This window comes from Hoplias malabaricus, chromosome 10 (assembly GCF_029633855.1).
Source record: "Hoplias malabaricus isolate fHopMal1 chromosome 10, fHopMal1.hap1, whole genome shotgun sequence".
In the NCBI taxonomy this organism is placed as follows: Eukaryota; Metazoa; Chordata; class Actinopteri; order Characiformes; family Erythrinidae; genus Hoplias; species Hoplias malabaricus.
In genome coordinates, this window is record NC_089809.1 from 8,682,676 (window position 1) to 8,709,429 (window position 26,754).

Here is a 26,754-nt window from a genome sequence, read left to right on the forward strand (position 1 = left end):
CAGAGAGGCTGAGTCTTTCAGAGTTAAAGATGGGGAGGGCTTCACCATTCCATGAGAAACTGTGCAGGCATTTAGTCATCTATATTACACAAGATCATTTAAAATTCAGAGAATCAGGAGAAATCTCTATATGCAAGGCACAAAACCAATGCTGACTGGCTGTGATCTTCAGAACAGCAGTGTTACTGCTTTTAAAACACAGCATGGGCTCAGAAACACTTCTGAAAACCGCCTGTGAACACAGTTCGTCTCTGCATGTATAGGACTGGCACCCCCTCCAGAGTGTATTCCCACCTTGTGCCCAGTGATTCCGGGTAGTCTCCGGACCCACCATGTCCCTGAACTGGAAAAGTGCTTACAGATAATGAATGAATGAATGAATGAATGAATGAATCTTGAAGCTGTACATATTTTACCCTTTTGAATCACATTGTTAATAACCTGACATCTAAATACAGTTCTCCTTATACTATGTATTGATTTATATAGCTTTGCTGATGCTTATTAATATATAATTTTTGTATTTATTTATATAAAAGAAACAGTCTACGAAATGTTTCATAGCAACATTGCTGTCCACAGCCTGTACAGACTTTCCTGGGGCCCTAAGCAAAATTTTGAGAAGTGGTCCTCCTTCCTGAACTCGGACCCAAACTCAGCACTTGGAAGTAAATATGTGATTTTTAATGTGGAATGGAACAGTAAGGAACTTTTAGAGTGGACTGGTGTGTTTTGGGGAAGTTACAAAGTACTAGAGGGTATAAAAACATCAGCATATGTTCACTTTTCTGCTTCAAAGCTTGGTTCATGATACTGTGGCACTGCAAGGGTTTTAAAATTGTGGAGAGCAGCTGTGCAGTGCACGCCACCTGTAAATATACTCCCACGGCTATGTTCATTCACAGTCCAACCTCGAGAAGAACGTGGCTTTGTCTGATTGCTGTCCCCTCAGCTCAGTCTCGTGGAGTCTTTTTTTCCTCTTTTCATATCCTGAAAGATACTTCTGCTGATACACTAACTCTCACTAACGTGATGCGAGGGGGAGACGAGGGTGCGTTCGTTAACTTGCAGGGCCCTGCACAGTGTGTGTAGTGAGTGTTTAGGGCTGTTTGGCTCTGGCTGCCCATTCTATCTTATGAGTCAGTGTCTCAGAAAATAACCTTGTAACATGACGGTAGCTGTAACTGACTCACATTTTAGTGCAATACAGCCACATTACTGTTATGCTAATGTTAACTAGCTGGAATAACTACAACTTATAATGACAACAAAAAGAAGGCTGCATTTTATCCAAACATTGGATTCAGACATGACCTGCACCTTCCTCCCTCAGAATTCTGCCTCAGTAGGCATTATTTAGGATGTGATTTAGGATTCAAATGCTTCCTTCATGGTGTGACTACATGTAAACACAATATGGCACAAGAAAATGTCCTAAAACTTTTAGTGAAATGTCAGAGTCAAAGCTAGTGTCTTGACCAAATATGACCCCACTTTGGCAGAGAAACGGGTGGGTGTTATCTGGAAACAAGCAGAGAGTGTCTCCTGTGAAAGCACACACCGTACACACCTCCTGAGGAAAAAGTTCAGATTCCCAGCTGAACTGTGGAAGCACAAAGGTCATTTATACACTACAGTATTGCTCTAAAATCTGTGTGTGTCAGCTTCATGCTCAGATACAGATTTACTTGTTTTTATTTATAATAAAGTTGTATTCATTGTTTCTATTAGAAAAACATGTCATGGTACAATTTTTTGAAAACAACTTACTGACATCTTATTTGTGGCTCAGTTAGGGGCTTGGCATCGATGTTACAAGTCCAGATACAGGTTTAGCATCATGTGACTGCTGCCTAGTAACAGCCCTGAAACGTAGGAAAAAAAAAAAAAAGGAGCGGCACTGACAACATGGCACTGAGTGCTGGACTTTGGGTTGTACTGTGAACTAGTCCTCTGCCTATACATATATATACTGCCATACTCTGTCTAGACTGACTAGCGTACTGGACTGAGCAAACATTCAGTGGGAAACAGCTGCCAAGAGGTGAGTCACATTTGAAGCTCTCTGCTAAAACAGTTAGATGCAGTGTGTGTAGAATGAAGGTGTTAAAAGGTGTCTGCTTTCTCTGTTCTTTTTAGCCAACAGCAAAATGAAAGTGTTCCTGATCCTTGCCATTGTGGCATTTACAGGTACATGTGGTTTTCTTGTTCTCACATGAACTGAATGACAATAATGATATGGAAAAGTAAACAGAAGTATTTACATTAACTGTCTGCCTTCATTGATTTGTCATCAGCAGTAAACTGTACAGCAGCACTGATGGTTCTGATATAATCAATATAAACAGAAAAAGTGAATAACTTACAATCTAATCCTGTACTGTACGTATCGTAACGTGCAGATGTTTGCACAACTCAGGGTGAAATTACCGTGTTGACATTATATTCAGAATGCCTAGAATTTCAAATAAGCACCAAGAGTATTTACAAAAATTACACACTCTCTTCATGTTTTACTGCACCATTCGTGTTATATATTTTATATATTGGAGAATATAAAGCGAGTGTTGCCTGTGGGTGACCATTTTAGATTTTTGATTGTTATTGTGTTAAAAATAAATGGTTACATTTTGTTACTTAATTTAACTTTTTTTCAATATACATTAAGAGATATGACAATCAAAACAAATCAAATCAAAACAAATGCTGATTAAAGGTGTAGGCTAAAGCATTAACTCATGATGCCCAGCCATTAAGGAATATCCACATTTCTTTAAAACGTAAATAATAATTATTACTATACATTAATTCTTCGGTTTTAGAATTGTTTGCAATCTTATTTTTGAACATTTGCGTGCTGTAACTGAAACGATACACATTTATGGTCTACACCAGGCAGCCAAGCCAACTTCTTCTATGCTGATGAGCCCAAACCACAGCTGGAGCAACTGACTGATGCATTCTGGGACTATGTGGGTCAGGCAACACGCACTGCTGAGGACACACTGAAGAAAATTAGAGAGTCTCAACTTGGACAGGAAGTGAAGTAAGCAAGCCAAACTCATTCAAAAATGTTTAACCCATTAAAACACAGTTTTGCTTTTTACTTATATATGCGTATTTCTTGTCATCTGCTCCACAGTGCTAAAATTACAGAAAGTGCCAATGTGGCCAGTGAGTACGCCGTCACCCTCCAGAACAAAATGAGCCCCCTGGCCCAGGACATCATGAGCAAAATCACCCAGGAAGCTGAGGTCTTGAAGGTGCGCCTGGAGTCCGATCTGACCACAGTGAGGGACAAACTAGAGCCCTACGCCGAGGATCTGAAAGCCCAAATTCAGCAGAGAGTCGAGGATATGAGAGCGGCTATGGCCCCCTATGCTGAGTCTCTGGATTCTGAGGCCCTGAAGGCCACTGTGCTTCAGAAGACAGAGGAGCTTAAAGGAACCCTGGAGGAGAGAGTCCAGGGGCTGCAGTCTCAGCTCGAGCCCTACACAGCTGACCTCAAACAGAAAGTTGATGAGCACCTTAAAGAATTCCAGAAGACAGTGACCCCTCTGGTTGAGGATCTTCAGGCCAGAGTACTCGAGAGATCCAAGTCCGTCCACCAGAGTCTGGCTCCCTATGCCGAGGATCTGAGGGAGAAACTGGATCCCTACGCTCAGAACCTGAGAGACCAGCTTGCCTCTCTTTACGAGTCCTTCAGCAAGACCAGCTAAACACTCCAAAGACCGCTATGACCTCACTAATAGACTCTGGTTCTCCAAATAAAACTGTGAAGCTGAAATGATACACATTTGATCCATGGTTCTATGTTATACATACAGTGCTAAAGCACTGACCACTTTTGCCAGCTTGCTAAAATCTCAAAAAGGCTTTGTTAATTTGAGAAAAAAAAAGCTGCTGTGAATATCTTCTGAAATAGAAACATTACCAGCAAACTTTAATTGTTGTCTGTTTATCTTGTGCTGAGGAGCTTTCTGCTATTTGTGAATGTGTTTGTAATATACGTGGCAGGTTTGAAAATGACATTGTCATTCACTGTATTTATGCTAGAATAAAAAATTTGCATATTAATAACCCAACAAAATTCCAACAGTGTTCCTTCATCTTCCTAAAAATAAATAAATAAACAAAACCACACATCATTAAACAAAAGAAACAGCACCTACAGATGTCATCTTACACATAATAGATTAAATATTAAAGAGGAAAAGGGTAAATATTTGTCAACAGTTAAAAATGTGTACAGTGCAATCCTGGATTTTACATTAACAGTCACAAAATTTCTGTTGTTTGAATCCTACACCTTCCCACTAGGGTTGCTTTAACCGTTTATGATCCAATCAGCAACCAGCGACCCTTAACAACCACAGTGAAGGACCCCCCACGCCCCCCTTTAAGCCAGTTTTACAGTCCTACCTCACCCTTAACCATTAACAACCGTAAATCCACACTGGCCTCCCTTGTGAATAAGGCTGTACCTAGCCCCACTGGCACCGTTAATGCATGCTCAGTGCCAACAGTTCCCCCCAGCTCTCCTTATTCCCACAACCACTGACTAGACCTTTCAACTATTTCTGATAACTCCTTCACAGCTGCCCTTAGGGTGCTCCGGTTTCATCCCACAGTCCAAAACAAACGTTGGTATTTGGATTGGAGACTCAAAAGTGTCCGTAGGTGTAAGTGTGCGTGACGCCACGTGAAGGACGGGTGCCCTGAACTGGATAAGCGGTTACAGACAATGAATGAATGAATGTTTAATGTTGTCACATGCTGAACATAACATATTATAAAGTACCTGTAACAAATTAACATGTCATTTAATTAAATTAACTTGAATTTAGTCTTTAACTTAAAATTAGATTTGAATGGATTATTATTTTGCCGGGCTTGAACCCAGGTACATTTAAGTGCAGTGCAAACTTATTGCATTCTGTACTTTCTCCAAATTGTACATTTAACATAAAATGTAAGTCTGGTCCATTTATAAAATTAATTATCATTATATAACTTTGCTTTAAAAGTCTAAATAATAGTATTACAGGGTTACTTTTTTTTATACCATATTTTCTTAATGTATTTTATGTTCTTTTAACACCATGAATTTGCTTTGCCTCATGCAGCATGCTGATTATCACACCTGAAACATCAGCATCAGGTCACATGTCAGTCATCAATAACATACTCCCATCTCCCTATCACCCTGCCCTAATGCAACATTTTGGGGATTTTTTTTAAGTTAACAAAAATAGATTTATTTGAACATTGGGTCCCAATTGAATTGCTAAGGAATAGAGTCTGTCAGTGCAAACAGTGGATTGTAATTAACATATAATTTGCCCTAACATATAAAACTGGCTCAACACCTGTGCTCTGTGTATCCATAAAAGATAAAACCTAACTCTAATGACTATGCAATTATGCGTACTTACGTTTCATGACAGATATAGAACAAGATTAAGTATGAGAAAGCATATCAGGTGGAAGGCATTACTGTATAAAATTATGCATTTTTTGAGACACAATCAACAGATATTACAACTTACACTGCTTTAGCAAGGTATATCACCATGCAACTACCAGACATGGCCAATTACTTGATGTTGACTAATGCCTTTTATATATTTTTAACTTGAAGACAAAACAGTGACTTATGCTGGGCAGTCTGACCAATAGCCGACAGAGACCCGAATGGAGAAATATTCTGAAAATATTCAAAGATAAACCACTCATTCTCACAAAACATCGCTTTAGATAATTTATTAACTTTGACCACCTGAATACTTTTTAAAATTAGATAGTGGTGTACCATAAGTACATCCTCTTGGTTCCTGACTTGTGACCTACAGCTTAATTTTCCTTTTTGTGTTACATCTAGCAACAGATAGCCATTCAACGTAGAAGGCAAAGTGTCTTCAGTGTCACTGCTCAAAGGTTAACCTCTTATCTGAAACAGAACAACGTCTTCAATACATCAATTCAAAAGGCTGGTATAGCGGGGTTTTAACGATGCTTGGAACACACTGGAGTAATACTGCATCAGGTTCATTTACAAAAAAGAGAAGCAGGGGTATGTAGGTCATATGATTAAATTTGGTGAATGCTTTGGGTCAGTTCTTTAAGCTCTGTTATGGAGTGCCACAGATTTACAAAGTGAAAATCTATTTCCAGGACATGCAATTATTCAATTCAACAGGAAAAAAAATTGCATCAGTTATGGCAGCTACTTAAAAACGTACAATTTATACCAGTCTGCACAATTTGCCCACTTGCATCTGATAATAAAATGAAGCTAATAAACCAGGCCTCAGAAGTGGGTGAAGTTGTAGATTTGTGCTTCCATGCTGTTAAGAGATTCCCAATAATTAGAATGTTAATTAACAAAATGACAACTCTGACCAAAACTGTCCCATGTACCAACTGACTATTACAAACACTGTACTCTACGTTCATTGGGCAGTTTAGAAAGACAAAATTGTAAATGTTGAACTGAGAAATAGTATTGATTTTGAATTTGATTATGGCTACACATTACAAAAAGGATACAGAGACATTACATCCGCTTTCATTTTGTAAGGCACCAAATATTTTCAAAGGGTCTAGTTCTAGTTCCGCTGCTCTAATATCCATGAAGAATGTGGATTGCCATCGTCTTACTGAAATAAATATTTAGCATTATTGGTGTCTTCACAGTTGTGTAAATCACCCATGCCATGTGCCCTGTGCACTCCCGTTCCATCACGGATGCTAACTTTTGAACTGTGTACTAATAACATTGCCTCTTTCCTTTTTAGCCCGGAGAATGCAGCGTCCATGATTTCCAAAACAAATGTCATATTTTGATATTTTGTCAAACCACAGGACATGTTTAACCTTGTCCCAGTCCACCTTAAATAAGCTCAGGCCCTGAGAAGATGTTTCTAAATCCAATTTATACATAGTTTCTTCTTTGCATTCAGGAGATTTAACTTGAGAATGCAGAATCATTTCTGAGCCCATGCATCGATTTCCCCCTAGAGAACAGGGTCTGTTTTTAATCACAACCAGTTAATATTTGTTTTGGGTCTTGTGCCCTGCATACAGACTCGCTATGTAAGACGCAGCCTCTTCAGATGCTCGTTTTAAACCCAGTCATGTCATTAACCTGTTGCCAATGACATAATTTATTTATTTATTTATTTTTTCGCTTTTTACTACTGCATGTATCACTCCATTACACTTGTGTATTCAACACAACATTAGCAATAGCATATGAGAGGTAGTTTTAAAGGGAAGCTCTATAGTATCAACAACTAGCTTGGGCTTCAGGTAGATAAATGCACATGATATAAATATATATTATACAGCAGTAAGTATAACATTATTGATGTTCAGTGTCATGATTTTGTGTGTCTAAGTAACTTAAGTAAGTAAAAATAAAAACTAAATAATACTTTCACTTCTTTTTACCTTATAAAAGTATCCATATAAAAGTATGTACCTTTAAACTTTAACTTGAGCAAAAAATGTAACCCATTCTTTAACATTTACTAGAGTACTTTATTCCTGAGACTCTTACTCATGGGACTTGTGTACTTGTGTACTGCCGCCTCTGATCCCTTCTGAAATGATTGTAGTGATGTAAAGCAAATAACTTCCATTGTACAATCAATTGACTGAAATTTACTCTAGCGTCTATTAGGCTGCAGTAGTCAGTCATTTATCAAAGTCTCAGCAGAACCTCAGGCTCTGTGGCAACTGAGGGTCCAATCAGTGTATTGTGATGTGAAGCAGCACTGACAGCAATGCACCACGTCCTGGACTTTGTTTTTCCAATAGCACACACAGTATATATACACACCGACAACTCTGCTTGACTTTCAAAAGCTACGTCTAGAGAATAACAGAATACTGTCACCAAAAGGTAAGCCTACAACTGAACTGCAAAGCTCACGTCTACATATGTTCTAAATGTTTATGAAGGTTTGCTGTTAAATAACTTTTCTTTTATTTTTTTGGGAAAACTTACAGAATCCATAAACAACCATGAAGGCCCTCGTGGTTTTGGTGCTAGCTGTATTCACAGGTATAAATCTAACCTTGGATGAGTAGAAATATGGCAAATGTATACAGAGAACATAAGCTCTGACGCAAAAAAAAATTTTAAAAAAGAAGGAAAAAACCTTAAATTTCGGTGGAATTCAATGAAAATTTAAAACATTTCTATTGGTCCGTTCATTATGAAATGTTCATACAATGTAAAGCACAGCTTCTGTGTTCAAATGATATAGTAAACTAAACACTGAGGTAGAGTTTATTTGACAGCGATTGTTCTCCTCAGTAATTGTGTGCAAAATAAAGTAGAAATCATGTATAAATTACATTTCTTTTCGCACAGACACAGTGTGTTAAAGACTAGGAACTCATTTCTTTACGCAGGCAGCCAAGCCAAATTAATCTATGACGGTGACATCGAATTGCAAGTGGCACAAATGCCTCGTGGATTATGGGATTATGTACGCCGGGCAACACACACTGCAGAGGAAACTCTGAAGATGATTCAAGAGTCTCAACTGGGACAGGAAGTGAAGTAAATGAACAGAGCTAATTAATGCTTACTCTCATTAGAATCTGTATCTTTTCTGTGTTGTCGTTACTTGTTTAAACATTTGTTTTTACTCCATAGTGCTAAATTTAGAGAAAGTGCCAATGTGGCCAGTGAGTACGTCGTCACCCTTCAGAACAAAATGAGGCCCCTGGCCCAGGACGTCGTGGTCAAAATCACCAAGGAAGCTGAGGTCCTGAAGAAGCATCTGGAGAGAGATCTGACCACAGTGAGGGCCAAACTAGAGCGCTACACTGAGGATCTAAAAGCCCAAATTCAGCAGAGGGTCGAGGATATGAGAGCGGCTGTGGCCCCCTATGCTGAGTCTCTGGATTCTGAGGCCCTGAAGGCCACAGTACTTCAGAAGACAGAGGAGCTTAAAAGTAGCCTGGAGGAGAGTGTCAAAGGGCTGCAGTCTCAGCTCGGCCCCTACACAGACGAGCTGAAACAGAAAGTTAATCAGCATCTGCATCAATTCCAGAAGATTGTGTCCCCCCTGGCTGAGGATTTCCAGGCCCAGGTTTCCCAGAGAGCCGCAATGGTTCAGCGGAATCTAGCTCCCTATGCCAAAAATCTGAGAGAGAAACTGGATCCCTATGCCCAATACCTGAAAGATCGACTTGACTCTCTTTATGAGTCTCTCTCCAAATCCAGCTAAACACTGCCAGAATATATCCCACAGTAATGACTGTTAGATGTAAAGGAAAATAAAAAAGAACTTTGCTGCTTTCTCTGCAAACACACACACACACAATATATATATATATATATATATACCACAATATTTTCACTTGCTCAAAGGCGCCTCAGCCATGGACTGAGGGAGGAGGACAGTGCTGTTCCTTCACTCCCAACACCCCCCAATTTTCCTGCTGGTCGTGGGAATCGAATCAACAACCTTTCAATCCGAAGCCCTCTCCTCTAACCTTTAGGCCATGGCTCCCCAATGTTAGCATTAGTGCAGTATAATACATGCAATTTATTTCATTATCTTGCTTTTCAAGCAAAGCAAAAAGTTTGGAAAGTTCCATACACAGCCTTCTCCCTCACTTTAAGTCATGATGTCCCCAAGTGATATTTACTCAACATCCTGTGTTTTTTGGGATGTGTGACCTCATTTATAGAATAAAAGTGCGTGCTTGGTGGGTACATACAGACCATAGAAATACTTACTTTAAAAGCAAATTTATATGTTTATAAAATGCGTGTTCCAAACATTTTAAACAATTCAGATTCTTTTGTAACTTGGTCTATGTTAAATACGACTCACTGTAATACCATTTCAAGAACAAAATCTGTGTTCCGTGTTGTTTCTTTGTTCTGTTTTATATTTCTCATATTTTAGCTGAGTCTGGTTTCTTATGGGTTCATATTTTCAATAAATTGCTGAATTTTAAAAAACTGGGGACAAACCAAAGAAATGTTTGAAAGACATTATTCAAGAAAAATTGTTATAAAGAGAAATTATAGCAAGAAAGGTGACCATTTAAAAATGTTACAGAGAAAAAAATGGAAGGAAGCAAACAAGCAAGAAAGCACTAATAAACTATGGTAAAAGCCCTTATATTAAATACTGACATTCTCCCATATAAAATATCCAACATAACAGAAACACATCAGAGAATATGTTCACACTTTCCCGTACATCTACTGGACATTGCAGATGAGAATATTTTTAGCAGGTCTTTTGCTTCCAGACTCAACTGAACACGGTCATTTCTATATTCATTCATTTTCTGTAACCAGTTCAGAGTCACGCTGGGTCCGGAGCCTTCCAGGAATCACAGGGTGCAAAGCAGAAACACATGCTGAAGGGGGCGCCAGTCCTTCGCAGTTCGACACACATTCACTCACAGACTCACACCCTTGCATAGCCAATCCAATTTTGAGTAGTGAATCCATCTACCGACGTGTGTTTTTGGACCGTGGGAGGAAACCAGAGCACCCGGAGGAAACCCACGCAGACACAGAGAGAACACACCACACTCCTCACAGACAGTCACCCGGAGGAAACCCACGCAGACACAGGGAGAACGCACCACACTCCTCACAGACAGTCACCCGGAGGAAACCCACGCAGACACAGGGAGAACGCACCACACTCCTCACAGACAGTCACCCAGAGGAAACCCACGCAGACACAGCATGCATTATATGTCTCACTCATTTGCCTTGCTGTGCCCCACACTGCAAAAGCTCTGCCCACCCCCACATTATAAACAACCGCAACAAGCAACTCACACTCACAGTTAGGAACATTATTTATTTGGCTTATATTTCTCACTTTGAGATTTCAGGTCTTCTGATATTTATAATGGTCCCTTACTGTCAGTGCTGACATGTGCCCATTTTTATAAAATAATAAGTAATTCACTTTACTCTTTTTTCCTCTTTGACTGAGGCTTGACATTTATGAACTGAGACGTGATTTATCCCCGTGTTAGCTACCAGCTGTTCATTCTGCTCATTATGATGACAATTCTTGAATAATTATCCATAAAGTAAATATGTTAGCATCCAACTACCTTTGATCTGTATGTTCTATATGACTAAATGCATATTATTCTATCAGTAAATAACAAAGAATCTTGCCTACAATCCCAAGACAGTTGTTAATGTACTGTATATGCCCTCTAGTGATAAGTTACCTCTGCCAGATATCCTCTTTATAAAGACAATATTTACTTTGGAACTAATTGCAATATTGAGCAAAGATAAGAGGCTTCTTTTTGTTTCATTTCCAGTAAAGTAGGTATTCATTTAGATTTATTTCTCGGAAGTTTAGATATGATGCAATTCACTTATATACAGAAAGGAAAGTAAAAGTAAATAAACAAAGTAAAAGAAAAGCCCAAAAACAAGTAAACCAAATAAATATGAAATATGAAAATAAATAGGTTTGTAGCTCTTTCGGTAACGCAGTTAGCCAACTCCCAAATTTGGATACATTCCATCAAAGCATGGCCTCCTAGACACAGAGTCTGTCTCCAACTGAAAAGAGTTGTGGAACTCAAGAATGGGCAAAATTCCCACAGGCTAAAAGCAACGTGTATACTCACTCCCCCTTTTAAGAAGGTAATTAAAATGTGACAATGTATATATATTTACCAAAGAGCTAAACAGGCATCTATGTTTTTTCGGGAATGTGTTGCAAGCGTCACAATCTATGTTTTTTTTCCCTATTTACACAGTAAAGTTGTAGATTTTTATTGAACTTTAAGAAATGTCCCAACTTTTCTGGAAATGAGGTTTGTATTTTTAGCTGTTGTGTTATTTTGTGTTTCATATGTCCTCCTTTTTGTCCACTTACATTATAATTTTTTTTTTATTAAAATTAAATAATAATAAAAGCTGGTCTAAATAAATGCAGATTCCAGTACATGGATAAAATAAAATATAATGTGTAGCAATTAACAATGTGTATTTGTCTTCTGGTCAATAAAATAGTATCTATCTTACTTTGTCTTAACAATGACTCGTGTTTTAAAAGAAAAAAAAAATACTAGATTTTCCACCATTACAACCTTTAATCAAACACAGACCATCAATAACATGCAATCTTGGATAACCACAAACCAAAACACACTTGTATCTCACAAATGCCAAAGGCTACATGTGCAGAACTGTCCCCACATGTCTACAACTGTACCTGTCCTTCCTCTTTTACATGCTCAAAGTTGCCCAAGCACTGACATCAGCACACAAACAACTCTCACCCTTCACACAAAGCAGTTCAAAGCAACTTCACACAAAGAGCAGGTCATCGCAAGCCGAACATATTAATCAAGGCACTATTAAAGATAACTTAACCACACAAACCCATACACAAATTACAGTTCTTTTCTTTCATTTTTTTAGTATGTGCACTTCTGAACTGGACAAAGTCATGGTGATGTTTTAGAGCCCGAAGAGCTGTGCCAACTTAGGAGAGCAATTTGGGGTGGATGATTAATGCTCAGATGATCGCTCACTGTGATACAAAACAGCTGAAAGCCCTTTGACCTGGATTGCTTAACTGAAGTGAAAAAAGTGACTAATGCTAAAGGAGAGCAGAAATCCTCCGTCTGTCAAAACTTACAGCTGAATCATAGACCACTATCCCCAGCACAACACGACAGAAACTGGAGTTACAAGAGTTCATAGTTGCTCACACTCTCTGGGTATTGTTTTTGCACAAATCCACTGAACTAATGTGGATCCTTCGTCCTTATTCACACTGTCGGCTAATTCAAGTATCAATAGGAGCAGACATTTTCCACAAGTGAATAATCCTTATGCTGTGATTCTTGTAGCAAGGACAACAATCTGCAGTAGACACCACAATTTATATTTTTACTTTTACATGATTTGCCAAATGCTTTTATCCAGAGTGACGTACAATTTCAATCCTGCTAAAGACGTTGGTTAAAGAATTGTACGTTAAAATGTAAATATAGTTTAAAAAAGTTTAAAAGTAATGATAATTAAAAATAAATAAATAAATAAACCCTGTGGCCAGTACACTGATGTTAATTGTCTAAAACGTCCAATAACTGATAATGCTAAAATACATTATATACATTTTAAAATTCATAATACAGTAGTTTAAACTGTTTTATGAAGCATGATTACACAGTCATCACAAAGTTAGGACAACCTCCTAGTTTCTACACTAACTGCCCATTCTTTTGGCTCCACGAACCACATAGGAGCACTTTAAATTCTACATTTAAAGACTGTAATTTTTCTGTTGCACTGCATACTTTGTTTGCCTGCTTTCTCAGGACTCACAGAGCAGGTGTGCTTTGGGTTTTGGGTCTTTCTCAGAGCTGCACTGACACTGATGTGGTGGTGGTGGATCAGACACAGCAGTGCTGCTGGATTATTTAAAACCCTCAGTGGGAAAGTTCCAGCAAGCAAAAATATCCAGCCAATATGATCCTGTGGGCAGCGTCCTAGAGGACAACTAACACAAACTGTGCAGTAATAGATTATCTACTCTCTCTGACTTTACATCTAAAAGTTAGACCAATGGAGTGGAGAGTGAGTGGACACAGGGTTTAAAACTCCAGCAGCACTGCTGTGTCTTATCCACTCGCACCAGCACAACACCAACTAACACACCACCACCACGTCAGTGTCACTGCAGCACTGAGAATGATCCACCACCACATCACACCTGCTCTGTGGGGGTCCTGAGACCTGAAGAACAGGGGGAAAGGTGGCAAACTTATTATGCAGAGCGAAACTTCTAAATGGTCTGGAAGTTTATATGGCTGTTAAATATGTTATTTTTATGAAAATGTGAAGCTTGGATACATTTTACACAGATAATTATCAAGGGCAGCTTACACTGTGCTGTAGCTATTTAATGTTTTATGCCGAGGATATAATGAATGCTGATAAATCATTAATGTTTTTTATTGGTCAGTTAGCCCCTGTTTATATGTATGTGCAAAATACAGTTATATTGATATTCTACACTGAACACCGGATGTTGCTGCCTTAAGAAGCTTAATCTTACAGACGTTCTATCCACAACCACTTGGAAACAATTAACTAGATCTAAAGAAGTGTAACATGCGTCTGTTACCTGTTTTATCACCACAGACACAATGAGTCTTTGATGACTGCATATAGCGTATTGGGTTTTTAAAGATCAAAGACTGCAAGATGCTGAATGGTTGGTTAAAGGGTAACTGTGAAATGGATAACGAAACACAGTAAGAAATACAGACGGTAATTTTAGTGAAGATGCAGACATACAGGCAGTATATCCTTCCAGTTACATATTTGAGTAAACTGCACTGAGAAGTATCTTTTTGGCAGCTTGTTCGGGGTGGAGGGCTTGCCAGGGCAGGCTACAAAAGCAAGTAGATTAAATGTTACAAAGTCTAAATATCTGTGCTTTATTTGGTTCAGATTTATCCATTTCAGAACAAATTACTCTATTCTGTATCTAATTCTGACAATAACCATTAGCCTACTCAAACCTAAAATGACTCATAACCGTTAGTAACCCTGTGTTTATTCTGACTGAATATTTCATCACAAAATGAGGAAACAGGCATTTCTGGAAAGAGAAGTGTCTTAAAGTATTGAGAAGGGCATCAACTTTTAAACACATTCAGACATGACATCAACTCAGAGAAAAATGCAAAAAATCTTTGCAATTGGTTAGTGGTATATTCCAAGTATGTTACATTTGTAGCAATGTCAGCAATCAGCAGCTCTACAAAAAAAAAATAGATAAATAAAAATCATAGAAATTATTCAAGCTACGACTAGAGTTAGAGTAAGCTAGAGTTTTAGGGCGACTGCGCTGAGAAAAAAAAAGAGAGAAACAAAAAGAGATTCAGAAAATTAAGTCATAATCTCAGATTATCAAAAAAATCTCAGATTAATTGAGTAAAAAAGGTCTGGATAATTTAGGGAATATTTAGGGAAACACTGTTTGGGTTGTTATTGATTATAAAATGTAGACAGACTCACAGTCTGTGCTCTATGAGTGAGCGAAAGCAGCAGTCAGTGAAGTGAACAGAATTATTTATTAAATGCATCCACAGACATGACGACTAACCCCCATCAGTGCAGCCCCTGACTGCGATGAATACGGTTTTAGTTTATTGTACGAGTCCGAGCCGTAAAGTGATGGAGCCTCGTGGGGGCGGGAGTTCCACTCGCTCTGGATCCATCATTTTCATGATCATTAATTGTATCCTGTGAAACTACATGCCATGGGTTTGTGCACCGATTCAGGGTTTAAACACTATTCACACTGTGGTCCTGATGTGGAAGAGAACTGAGTGTTTATTCCATAGTATGACTTCAGCTACACACTGCATTCCACAATTACACTGTGTCTGCCCCATTATACGTGCAGCGAATTTCTAATTCCGTTGTACGCTACTCTTTTAGCTACATGGCAAAAATTACCTGCTACACTAAAGGTGAACAATAACCAATGCCTCTCAGGGTAAATACAATAATGATAACCATTTCAGATAAACAGTTAGTCCTAAAATGTATTTACGGAAATGATACAAGCATATTACATACTGTCACAGCTGTGGTTAAAAATTTACAGACATGTCAAAATTCACGCTCTAAACATCCTGTTGTTGGTAAACATGGTTGACCACTCCTGAAAGCTTGTGATGTAGGCCTCATTTACAGCTTCTTTAGACTGTAGTGCATTTTTGAGACCTTTTGGAAACCTATAAATATTCAACAGTTACAAATTGTTTTTTTTTTTTCATAAAGTAAATGTTGATCAAACATTTTGTCACTGAAATGCCACAAAAAACATTTAAGTACTGAGTTTTTTGGGGAAAAAAATCTTGAATCCTTAAAACTATATATATATTTTTTACCTTGAAGATTAAAACATTTACTGAATTGATCGACTTGGCCTTCAGCCTAATTCAGACAGTAGCAGCACATCAGCATTTTCTCATTTATCTTTACCTAAAGAAAGAAAAAAGGGAGACAGAAAATTAATATAAGGCTACTACATTATTTGTGTATCATGAGCAAACATTTTTCTAAAGATTAAATGTCTTGCTGTATATTGCAGTATTGCAAATTGATATCCTCAATGTAATCCTGGCTGGATCTCAGATCACAAAGCCATGTCTTGTTTTGGAGAGTGGCTGGGGCTTTAAAGGGAAGAGCTGCATGTGGTGAAAGGGACAAGTTGGGACAAGAGTCTAAAGATCACTTAAGAAGTGGAAACTGAAACAGATGAGACATTATTATTCCAGAAAAATCTGCACAAAGAAAGACTGTCTAACAAAATATTCTCTTTCATATGTTTAAACAGCCAGCAAAGCCTAGCTAAAACCCACATGAATGTAAGTGTGCCTGTCTTACAGCTAAATCTACTCTCATTACCTATGACAGGATAAAAGAGTGTGGGTTCTTATCTTTAACAGATGAACAAATGGCCTCAAAGACGTGGAACAGCCCTATGAACTGTGATGTAGAATCAAAAGCCTTTGCCCAAAAAACATTCCCTACTTTTGACAGAAAACAGAAATGACTTCAGGACATGACATTTAGCTGTAGACATATAGACGCCAGTCCAAAAATCATCAATAAAGGTCTTGTTACTTCAGTGAAATAATTGCTCACATAAAATGACTTGGCAAATTAGCAATGACAAAATAAAAATAAACTTAAAAAAGGGTATCAGGTCCAGAAAAATGTTATTTAAATCTAAGTGCAGTAGTTGTGATGGGACAGAAAAACAGGCTAGGGGCAGAACCTTAATAAAACTTAAAAAAGGAATTTGGTGCTAAATATAAACGTGTAACTTGTTGGTAGAGAAGTAGGACATACCCCTGAACAATATACTACAACAACTGCGTTTAAGACTTATTAAAATTACAAATCCAGCACAGGTTCCAAGTCTAGAGAACTTAGAAGTGTGCATGTGGAAAAACATATATTCTTTAAAAGTGCTTCAGTAAAATAAATTGTTTTATATATAATATTATTTTAGAATACTTTACAACGAACCCACAAACCTCTGAACATATCTAAAACAAATGTTTTCTTTAAAAGAACCTATCATTCAAAACCCACAATTTGGGAAAGTCCAGTCATTACCTTATATTTTGGCACCTAGTAGAAGTTTTTTAGACTTGGCAACAGTCAATTAAAGCGATACCATTCATTTTGAATGTTGCTTTTCATTTGTAAACACGGGGTGATCACTGATTAGCTTAGCATACTCACACTTACGAGCTGAGGGTACAGCGACCGTGAGAGTCTCAAGAGAGCGATGGGCGATAATTATGTTAATTTCGTAGATAGTCACAGTTCCAAAACACTGTTTGAGACGTTGTGGCGTCTTGGCGACAAAAGCAGTCTCTTTGATCAGTCAAACCGCTTGTAAAACACACTAGAGGAGGAACCCGTCTAAGAGAATGTATTTAAAAAAAAAAACAAGTCCCACAGTTCACAGCCAGGTGTCCAGCTAACAAAGCAACGTCCTTACAGCGCTCTTTAACGTTGCAAGGACGTTATTTTATAGCGTGTCAGAAACATTTTAAAAGACGTACTTTCTTTATAGTCCACAGACCACGTTCGTTGCTTTATGTCCCCTCCATGTCATTTCTGTTACTGTCTTACACAGAGAAAAAGGCGGAACTTCTGATGTAAACCCAAAGCAAATAACACCAACACAAATGTGAACTAATGATGTGTTTGAACGTTTTAATGTTGGTAAATACCTTGATTAATTAATATAAATACATTAAGGAGCAAATAATCCATGCACCCATTAACATCACCAGCATCTTGAAAGACAGGTTAACATCAGTGGTTAGGATTATGATGTAAGAAATCACGGCTGCCCGAATCTGCTTGTTTAATACAAGGTAGTTCCAAAACGGAAATGCTTTTCTTGTGCCAGATGTTAAAATGTAAGGTATAATATTGGTATCCACTGGTGAGTAATAGTATTTTGTGGGCTCTTTGTATCCTGATGGTTTAATATTACCATACAAATTACAGGCCTAAATGTTTTAGATGTACTAGAAATAAATAATTTCAATATACTTCAGTAAATTAATAGTTTCCACTGGTAACCATTAAAACAGTTCCAAACACCATTAGGAAGGAAATCATCAGACCACATTTTATTCCGCTTTGTGAACCCTATGATTTGATCATTAGACAAGCCAAGAGATATATGGAGCAAAGGGGATTTAAAACTGGATGATAATGGGTTAACAACAAGTAAAGGCTGACATGGCATGAGATTCTGCAAGAAATTGTGTAAGAGGGATTGTGGTACACAGGGGTGGGGTTTGGGGGAGGTCACATGCACATGAGGAGTGTGCTATAAAAGAGCAGGATGCTCACACTCACCTCACACTTCAAACCAGACTTCTCAGGTGAGTGATAGAGAATTACTCTCTGCTGTTATCTATTATTATATGCAAGAGCTTTTTTAAAGGTGTTGTACCACCCAGTAGTATGAATGTATATATGGTATGAATAATGTGAATAATCTATAGTATACATTATTGTCCAGTTCTGTTCCTGTTTTGACTATTAGTCTGTTTACTAGTAAATCTGTGTGAAAAAGATTGAATCTGAACTGGTCAAATGAAATGTTCTGTTTATTTTCTAAATAAAAGTAAACAAAGTTTCTAGAGAGCAACTTTTTAGAATCAAAGTTCTGATACAATTTGACGATTTCTACATTAATTATGTTCAAAATAAACTGGCTGTCACGTGTGTGCAAAATAAAGTGTGTTATCTTGGGAACTTTATTTAGCAAATCAACAGAAAATGTAACAAATGTATATTAACATCATATCAATTCTTAACACTATTGTATTTTAATGTAATCTTTGTTATTTCCAAATCCTAGTCACCCACTATAATAATCCCTGTGCCTCTTTTTATCCAGGTGTGCTTGTCTGTCTACCAAACATGAGGGCTGTAGCTGTGGTACTTGTTCTGGCAGTCATTGCTGGTAAGTTGAGAATCATTACATCACAAAGGTTGTTAACTAATGCAAATTAAATCTGTTTTAGATCCTCCACTCACAGTAAAATACCATTTTGCAACTTCTACGCAACTTCACGTATCACACTGTAAATGTCTTTAATCTTGCAGGCTGCCATGCCCGTTTTCTGCCCCAAGCCGATGAAGCCAAGGCCAAATGGGAAGAGACTGTGGACCGTTTCTGGCAGTATGTCTCTCAGCTCAACACACATGCCGATAACATCAAAAGCTCCCAGCTCACCAGGGAACTTGAGTAAGTCAAAAGAAATACACATGAACTTGTTTGAAAAGCATATAGACCATTACATTATTGAGGATCTAATAAAATCATGTACAGTTGCATGGAAAACCCTTAGTTATACACGTTTTTATTAGGGTCCTATATTACATTACGCAAATACATCCTCTACAGGGAACAAAGCTTTCGAGCACAGTTTCTATTTATATGTAGAGAGTAACATATGGGAAATATTTAAAATATAGTTTATAAAATGAAAAGCCAGATTTTTATGCAGAGTGTGGTTATGTCTTTAAAAAGTATTTAAGTGTGTGCTCTGTTGATTACACAAATCTGCCCAGGGATGTCACATTTTCTTTCAGAAACTTTACAAAATCAATATATTTAAATTATGCATCATATCCATGCAGTTTCACAAACAAAGTGCTCTATTGCCATTGTGTAATCCATTAAACAATGCACTGATATCCAAATAGTTGGAATTCCCTGGTCTAATTATATTTTGTAGATGTTCTAAGTGAGAATACACACACATCTTTTCAGAGTACACACACGCGCAATTATTTTTTTGATCATATTTTCAAATACAAAGAACCTGTGCATGTTGCAGAATGAGGGCATGGTACTGTGCTGTTACACGTAATCATATAATCTTTCTAATATGTGCTGTTGTGCTCTTCCTTTTCTCCACTGCAGAACTCTGATCACAGACACCATGTCTGAGTTGAACGTGTTCACTAAGGATTTAGAGGCTAAGCTCGGACCCTATGCCCAAGATGCCACTGGACAGCTGAAGCAAGACCTCCAGCTCCTGACCAGCAAGCTGCAGAACGACATGATTGATGCCAAGGACCGCTCCACTCAGTACCTACAGGAGCTGAAGACCATGATGGAACAGAACGCCGATGACGTCAAGAACCGCATCAGCACCTACACCCGCAAGCTGAGGAAGCGCCTGGGCAAGGACACCGAGGAGATCCGCAAGTGAGTCTGAAGAACAATGGCATATGTCATACCCATCACATTTAATGACACTAAAGCTTTTGATGACTTATATTCTTGTGTGCATGACCTCTTTTAGCACCATGACCACTTACCTTGGTGAGCTGCAATCCCGTGCCACCCAGAACGCTGAGACGGTGAAGGACCGCTTTGAGCCTTACGTGAGCCAGGTCCGTGATGGTGCCAGTCAGAAGTTGGGGACCATCACAGAGGTGCTGCAGAGTCAGGCTGAGGGTGTGAGCCAGCAGCTGGAGTCCCAGGCCAGCGTGCTGAAGGAGCAGCTGGAGCAGACGGCCGAATCCCTCCGTGTCTCTCTGGAGGGCCGCATCGAGGAGCTGACGAGCCTGTTTAAACCCTACAGTGAGAACATCCGTGACCAGCTGCAGACCGTAATGGAAAAGATCAGAGAGGCCACAGCTGCTCTCCCCGCACAGGTCTAAGAGCACCGAGGCGGACCTGTTGAACCACAAGGAGGGAGGGGGAGAGAGAGCAGGAAAGATGAGATTAATGTGTGTTACTGATTCTGTTTTTGCTTTTCACTGTTTGGGAGGGGAACAAGTATGAAACAATACAGCTGAACTTGTCTTTTTTATCAAAAACAAACTACTGTTTTATTATCACAACTGCTCTCAGTATTACTCCACTGCCTTGGGAATATACCTTCAATGTATCTTCTTTTTAGTGCAATAGGGCATTGTTATAACCGTTGTAGACAGTGTATCTTAGGGTCTTATTTCCCAACTCGGTCATTAGATTTCAAGTTTAGTGGCCTTTTGTGTAATGGAAAAAGGCAAGGTAGTGAACTCTGGGCCAAATTGGCACCATTTTAAACATGTACTGTCAAATTTTCAAGAGTGTCCAACATTTCAACAACCGTGCAAAGTAATTAGAGAATGTTTTCAGGAACTGTTTTTAGCTGTCAACAAGAGCGCACTGCTGTTTTGGAACCTGTTTTCAATAAAAGTGTGGAATGGTTCACATGCTTTGTTCATTTTCTCATTATTAATCACTGTCTGCTTAGATCCATACTGTTTCAAGCACCTACACACACACACACTGATCTCTACTGGGTGGATGCTGTTAAGGTTTAGTACCAGATCTGAACAGTCCCTATGAGACAGAGGTGGGCCTTCAGAATCGATTTGACTCCAGGTGTGATTTGTCTGATGTTACTTGAGGTAAAACTAAGCACTTTTTTTCCATTTCACAGATGTAGTATATTCTACCTGTCAAAAGCTCATTAATGATGATAGATATTCAGAAAATTCAATCTGTTCTTTACAGCAGCAAAACACATTTAGACTTAGCAAGTATTTAAGGAAGTTAAAATGTATATTTAGTCTTTTAAAAGCCTTTGTGTGCAAAAGTTGTTGTCTCAGTTGTCGACATTTTGTGAGACGGACTCAGAGGAAGATGATGATGATGATACAGAGGACTGTGGGAGGTCTGTTGATCTCGAGCCAAGGTTCAGACAGTAACAGAAACAACTGTAGTTCCTCTAAATGTGGAAAAGAGCAGAGTACTAATAGGTCAAAGAGCTCTGGTGCAGTGTTTCTCATCGGCTCAAAGTTACATTTTCCTGAGAAGACATTGTTTAATTGAAACGAATCAAAATAAAGAAAAAAACTTAAAGATTTGTAAACAAGAACAAAAAAGAACAATTTAAAATTATGCAGTGAACTAAATGAAAGACCAATTAAAGTAAAAATATATTGTTAAATGCCTAAATATGATTCATTCAACAGTAAAAAGGTGAACTACTTTTGGATTTTTAGTTAAAGGGCCACATAATGTGTGATTAAAAAAAATATTAGTTTTATTGTGTTATTATTTCATGTGCCAGGCTTTAACGGGTTAAAAAGACCAAACAGATACATGCATGCAGACATACAGATGTCATGCATTGGTGTTATACAATGCATTTACATTGGTGAGTAAACAGTAAGGATGTGTGTATGATTTAAACAAAGAAACACAAAAGGGCTAGATTGTATATATATACACACTGGTTTATTTTGCACACATTATTAATCCGTTTCAGTCGTCAGTAATTAGTGTTATTTTATAATCAAAAGTACATAAGTGGGAGATGATGTTCTTGACAGAGAGTAAACGTTTCTGAAAATACCAGGACCAAGCACTGGCGCCCCCTGCAGGGTGTGTTCCCTCCTTGCGCCCAGTGATCCTGGGTAGGCTCCAGGCCCACCGCCACCCTGAACTGGATAAGGGTTACAGACAATGAATGAATGAGCTACACCCTTGAAAACTTTAATGTTGTCACTGTCCAAAGAAAAGCATGAAGCATGAAGGAGGATTTCCTTCAATGGAAATCAAATTAAAAAGATATTATTCTGAGTAATGGCGGCACGGTGGCGCAGCAGGTAGTGTCACACAACTCCAGGGGCCTGGAGGTTGTGGGTTCGATTCCCGCTCCAGGTGACTGTCTGTGTGGTGTGTTCTCCCTGTGTCTGCGTGGGTTTCCTCCGGGTGCTCCGGTTTCCTCCCACAGTCCAAAAACACACGTTGGTAGGTGGATTGGCGACTCAAAAAAGTGTCCGTAGGTGTGAGTGAATGTGTGTGTGTTTCTATGTTGCCCTGTGAAGGACTGGCGCCCCCTCCAGGGTGTATTCCTGCTTTGCGCCCAATGATTCCAGGTAGGCTCTGGACCCACCACGACCCTGAATTGGATAAGCGGTTACAGATAATGAATGAATTATTCTGAGTAATGGATCATTTCTATTGGTCAATTCATCTTTAATATATATATATATATATGTAAAGAGAGAGAGAGAGAGAGTGATTGTGTATTATATTTACAGCAATACAATATATTGGCTTTTATTTTGCCTTTTATTAATTGTTTTTTATTAAAGGTTTGATCCCCTGAAATAAAGACCCTTATCCAGCAAAGTCTTACAATTTGAAAGCAATGAGAAAACAACCCATAAATAAAAATATAACATACAGCGAATTTAAAGTAAAAAAGCATGGCTTCTTTATAATGAACTCTATTATTTTCAAAAATGATCTCCTCAAACAATGTTACACACATTATTAAACATGAGTAATGAAGCTGAAGAGTTGAAGCAGGGGTCAATAAATCTGTTAAGTGGCTGACAGCGTGTGGTCCCGCGATATTCTCATAAGTCTGCTTTGTATGAACTTATACGAACAGCATGTGAAAGGTGAAACAATTCTAAACATGCAAACTGTCACCAAAGAGCACAAGTATGGAGCCAGAAAACACTTCCTAAGAGTATTACCTTTCTTTTTTGGGTGTGCTCATGTGTCTCTGTATGCCCATTATTGCAGTTATTAAACCCTTCCAAACATGTCTCGGTCACGCCACCTCGAAACCTCCCCCAGCTTACATAATCAGACTTGTAAGGGCAAAAACATGTTCTTTCTAATCTAATGCACACACCTTCCCTTCTTTGATGGGTATTGTCCCAAACCCTCATTGCAATCTGGTGTTTTTAAGGTTATGCAGGTGTCAAGATAAGTCTTCAGTCTGATCTGATTGTCACAAGAATGTTTCAAAGTGTTCTAGATATATTTTATACACTGCTTTTCCAAAGTTTGGCAGTGTTTTCATTTATATTATATACATTTAAAAAAATATATTATTTAAAATTAATGTACAGGTAGATTACTGTCAATAAGCGTACATTTAAAGGTACAACAATGAGTTTAAAGTCCAGTTGTGTTCACTGAGGGTACATTACATTCTCTTCTCCAGAAGGATATGTGTATGAATATTTGAACGATGTAATTACAGAATTGTATCAAATAAAACATATAAATCAGTTCTGGATATTATAGTTCTGTTCCCTTAAGGTACTGAAGGAGAGTAGCACCAGAGCTGAGTGACACCAGAAGGAACCACCACAGTAACAGTTTTTCTGAGAGTGCAGATATCCATTTGTATTAAATAATGGATCATTATTATTGGTCTGTTTTTTCTGACCCAGAATTATTCACAGAGGTGTTGATAGTAGGCGTACAAATCTTTTAATGCCTCTAAAACTTCCTCCCGGGAAGTTATAACAAAGAATGATTATAATTTTAAAGTCAGATGCCGTAGACACTGTACACTTTCAGAAAGAAAGGTACGACTAACGTACATTATTGGTCATTCATTCATTATCTGTAACCACTTAACCAGTCCAGGGTCGCGGTGGGTCCAGAGCCTACCTGGAATCATTGGGCGCAAGGCAGGAATACACCCTGGAGGGGGCACTGTGTGTTGCCTTCACAGGGCAACACACACACACACACACACACACACACATTCACATCTACGGAAACTTTGAGTCGCCAAACCTACCAACGTGTGTTTTTGGACTGTGGGAGGAAACCGGAGCACCCAGAGGAAACCTGGAGCGGGAATCGAACCCACAACCTCCAGGTCCTTGGAGCTGTGTGACTGCGACACTACCTGCTGCACCACCGTGCCACCCTATAAAATCCTTAATGTACCTTTAAAAGGTTCAACAGTGTTTTAAAGTCTAGCTGTGTTCCCTAAAACTACATTACATTCTCTTCTCCAGAAGGAGAGGTGAATATTTGTAAGATTTCATTATAAAACTGTGTTAAGTAAAAGTTCTGGAGATGAAATTGGTTTAAAAATCTACAATTCTAATAAAAGAATGTACAATTATATTCTTTATTTAAAGTTACCAATATGTACCCTTGAGGACACCACCACAAAGACAGATGTTCCTCACATTGTACCAAGATAAGTGGCTTAAAATAGGTTTCATTTAATCACAGAGATTAAATGGAGAGTGGAGATATATAAAGCAAAACAGCACCAACATTTATATTCACCACAGATCTACCATAAGCAGCATCACATACAGAAACTAAGACAAGCATTTTACATCTTTAGGAATCAACATCAGAGGGTTTTAATGTAATTTCCCATTTATAATTATATTTATAACTCATTCGCGGTTGAAGAAAGTAAGCCAGCGTACTTTATCAACACGACAACGGAAGCTGTTCAGCAATCACCATACAAAACATGTGCCTGGCCCTATCACCTCCTGTTACCTAAATCCCAATCTTATACCTCCGCTCTTAATTCCATTTGCTACCTAACACTCCAAAACATCCCCCCCACCCCCGAACCCCTTCATCCTAACACGCACGGAAGTTTTCCTCTGTCAGATGCCCATTAACGGCAGCTCGACTGCCTCGACATCACAAGCCCCCCTCATCACTTTAGTTCGTTTTCCTTCATTCTTATCCCTGCTTGTGACAGGCGTGTTGGGAACTGCTCACGCATTCCAGCAGGCTGCCTGCACGTATAAAAGAACATGCTGTGCCCCTATTCATGTGAATCAGGACTGATTTAGGACACTAATCCTTCCTATCTCTGAGACACATGCACGTGAAGAAAAACATACACACACACACACACACACACAAAAGTGCTTTATACAGAAAAAAAGGTTTCAGACCGAAATTCAAAGTACAGTGTTGAATTAGTAAAAAAGTATTAGTAGAGAAAAAGTACTTGTTTCTCTAGTTTTGAAGTGTGCACATTTTCATTTATAATGTATCAATGTTACTGCAGTGATCCACTACTCAAATAATACATGCTCTGTGGTAGTTCTCAGGGGGTGCTGAGAAAAAGAATGCAGAGCAAGCAGCAGACGTTAGCCTGTGGTCACAGAAACACAAAAGGTGAACTTATATTATTGCTGTCCACTTTTGTTAAATTTAGAACACATCAGCTGTCCTTCAGGTTGTGTGAAAATTACATGGAGATGCACACTACCTCTTGTACATTTAAAAATTGCACAGCAGTTAGTGTCGCAGTCACACAGCTACTGGAGGTTGTGGGTTTGAGTCCCGCTCCGGGTGACTGTCTGTGAGGAGTGTGGTGTATTCTCTCTGTGTCTGCGTGGGTTTCCTCCGGGTGACTGTCTGTGAGGAGTGTGGTGTGTTCTCCCTGTGTTGGCGTGGGTTTCCTCCGGGTGACTGTCTGTGAGGAGTTTGGTGTGTTCTCTCTGTGTTGGCGTGGGTTTCCTCCGGGTGACTGTCTGTGAGGAGTGTGGTGTATTCTCCCTGTGTTGGCGTGGGTTTCCTCCGGGTGACTGTCTGTGAGGAGTGTGGTGTGTTCTCTCTGTGTTGGCGTGGGTTTCCTCCGGGTGACTGTCTGTGAGGAGTTTGGTGTGTTCTCCCTGTGTCTGCGTGGGTTTCCTCCGGGTGACTGTCTGTGAGGAGTGTGGTGTGTTCTCCTTGAGTCTGCGTGGGATTACTCTGGGTGACTGTCTGTGAGGAGAATGGTGTGTTCTCTCTGTGTCGGCGTGGGTTTCTTCCGGGTGACTGTCTGTGAGGAGTGTGGTGTATAAACTTTGGAAGGCTGCCTGTTATCTTACTGAGTTTAACATTAAAAAAAACAATAAAACTATAGAGA

General features: G+C 38.8%; 3 protein-coding genes and 1 long non-coding RNA gene across 5 annotated transcripts in view; 3 read left to right on the forward strand and 1 right to left on the reverse strand.

Annotated features, from left to right (window-relative positions):
- The window catches only part of LOC136708137 (uncharacterized), a 28,579-nt gene extending 10,858 nt beyond the window's left edge, over positions 1-17,721 (reverse strand). For both annotated transcript variants that reach the window (XR_010804321.1, XR_010804322.1), the window contains exons 1-2: positions 17,306-17,721; positions 15,940-16,033 (exon numbers count right to left, since the gene is read on the reverse strand). This is a non-coding gene — a long non-coding RNA (uncharacterized lncRNA). The remainder of the gene's footprint in view (positions 1-15,939; positions 16,034-17,305) is intronic.
- On the forward strand, positions 1,904-4,078 carry LOC136708636 (apolipoprotein A-I-like). The gene is made up of 4 exons (XM_066683311.1): positions 1,904-2,044; positions 2,140-2,190; positions 2,896-3,046; positions 3,143-4,078. Exons 2-4 carry the CDS (start codon positions 2,151-2,153, stop codon positions 3,717-3,719), a joined length of 768 nt encoding a protein of 255 aa, XP_066539408.1. The 5' UTR covers positions 1,904-2,044; positions 2,140-2,150; the 3' UTR covers positions 3,720-4,078.
- On the forward strand, positions 8,029-9,245 carry LOC136708932 (apolipoprotein A-IV-like). Its single transcript, XM_066683846.1, has 3 exons — positions 8,029-8,068; positions 8,422-8,572; positions 8,669-9,245. The coding sequence occupies exons 1-3, from the start codon at positions 8,029-8,031 to the stop codon at positions 9,243-9,245; spliced, it is 768 nt and encodes a 255-aa protein (XP_066539943.1).
- Positions 17,722-18,393: 672 nt separating the features above from the next.
- Positions 18,394-21,303, forward strand: apoeb (apolipoprotein Eb). Its single transcript, XM_066683695.1, has 5 exons — positions 18,394-18,468; positions 18,990-19,055; positions 19,199-19,340; positions 20,022-20,309; positions 20,407-21,303. Exons 1-5 carry the CDS (start codon positions 18,429-18,431, stop codon positions 20,765-20,767), a joined length of 897 nt encoding a protein of 298 aa, XP_066539792.1. The 5' UTR covers positions 18,394-18,428; the 3' UTR covers positions 20,768-21,303.
- The last annotated feature ends 5,451 nt before the right edge of the window (positions 21,304-26,754 follow it).

Coding starts and splice junctions, on each gene's coding strand:
- LOC136708636 (XM_066683311.1), top strand. CDS start 2,151: ATGAAAGTGTTCCTGATCCTTGCCATTGTGGCATTTACAG. Junction 2,191..2,895: donor TGCCATTGTGGCATTTACAG/GTACATGTGGTT, acceptor GGTCTACACCAG/GCAGCCAAGCCAACTTCTTC. Junction 3,047..3,142: donor CAACTTGGACAGGAAGTGAA/GTAAGCAAGCCA, acceptor TCTGCTCCACAG/TGCTAAAATTACAGAAAGTG.
- LOC136708932 (XM_066683846.1), top strand. CDS start 8,029: ATGAAGGCCCTCGTGGTTTTGGTGCTAGCTGTATTCACAG. Junction 8,069..8,421: donor GGTGCTAGCTGTATTCACAG/GTATAAATCTAA, acceptor TTCTTTACGCAG/GCAGCCAAGCCAAATTAATC. Junction 8,573..8,668: donor CAACTGGGACAGGAAGTGAA/GTAAATGAACAG, acceptor TTTACTCCATAG/TGCTAAATTTAGAGAAAGTG.
- apoeb (XM_066683695.1), top strand. CDS start 18,429: ATGCTCACACTCACCTCACACTTCAAACCAGACTTCTCAG. Junction 19,341..20,021: donor CAGCTCACCAGGGAACTTGA/GTAAGTCAAAAG, acceptor TCTCCACTGCAG/AACTCTGATCACAGACACCA. Junction 20,310..20,406: donor GACACCGAGGAGATCCGCAA/GTGAGTCTGAAG, acceptor GACCTCTTTTAG/CACCATGACCACTTACCTTG.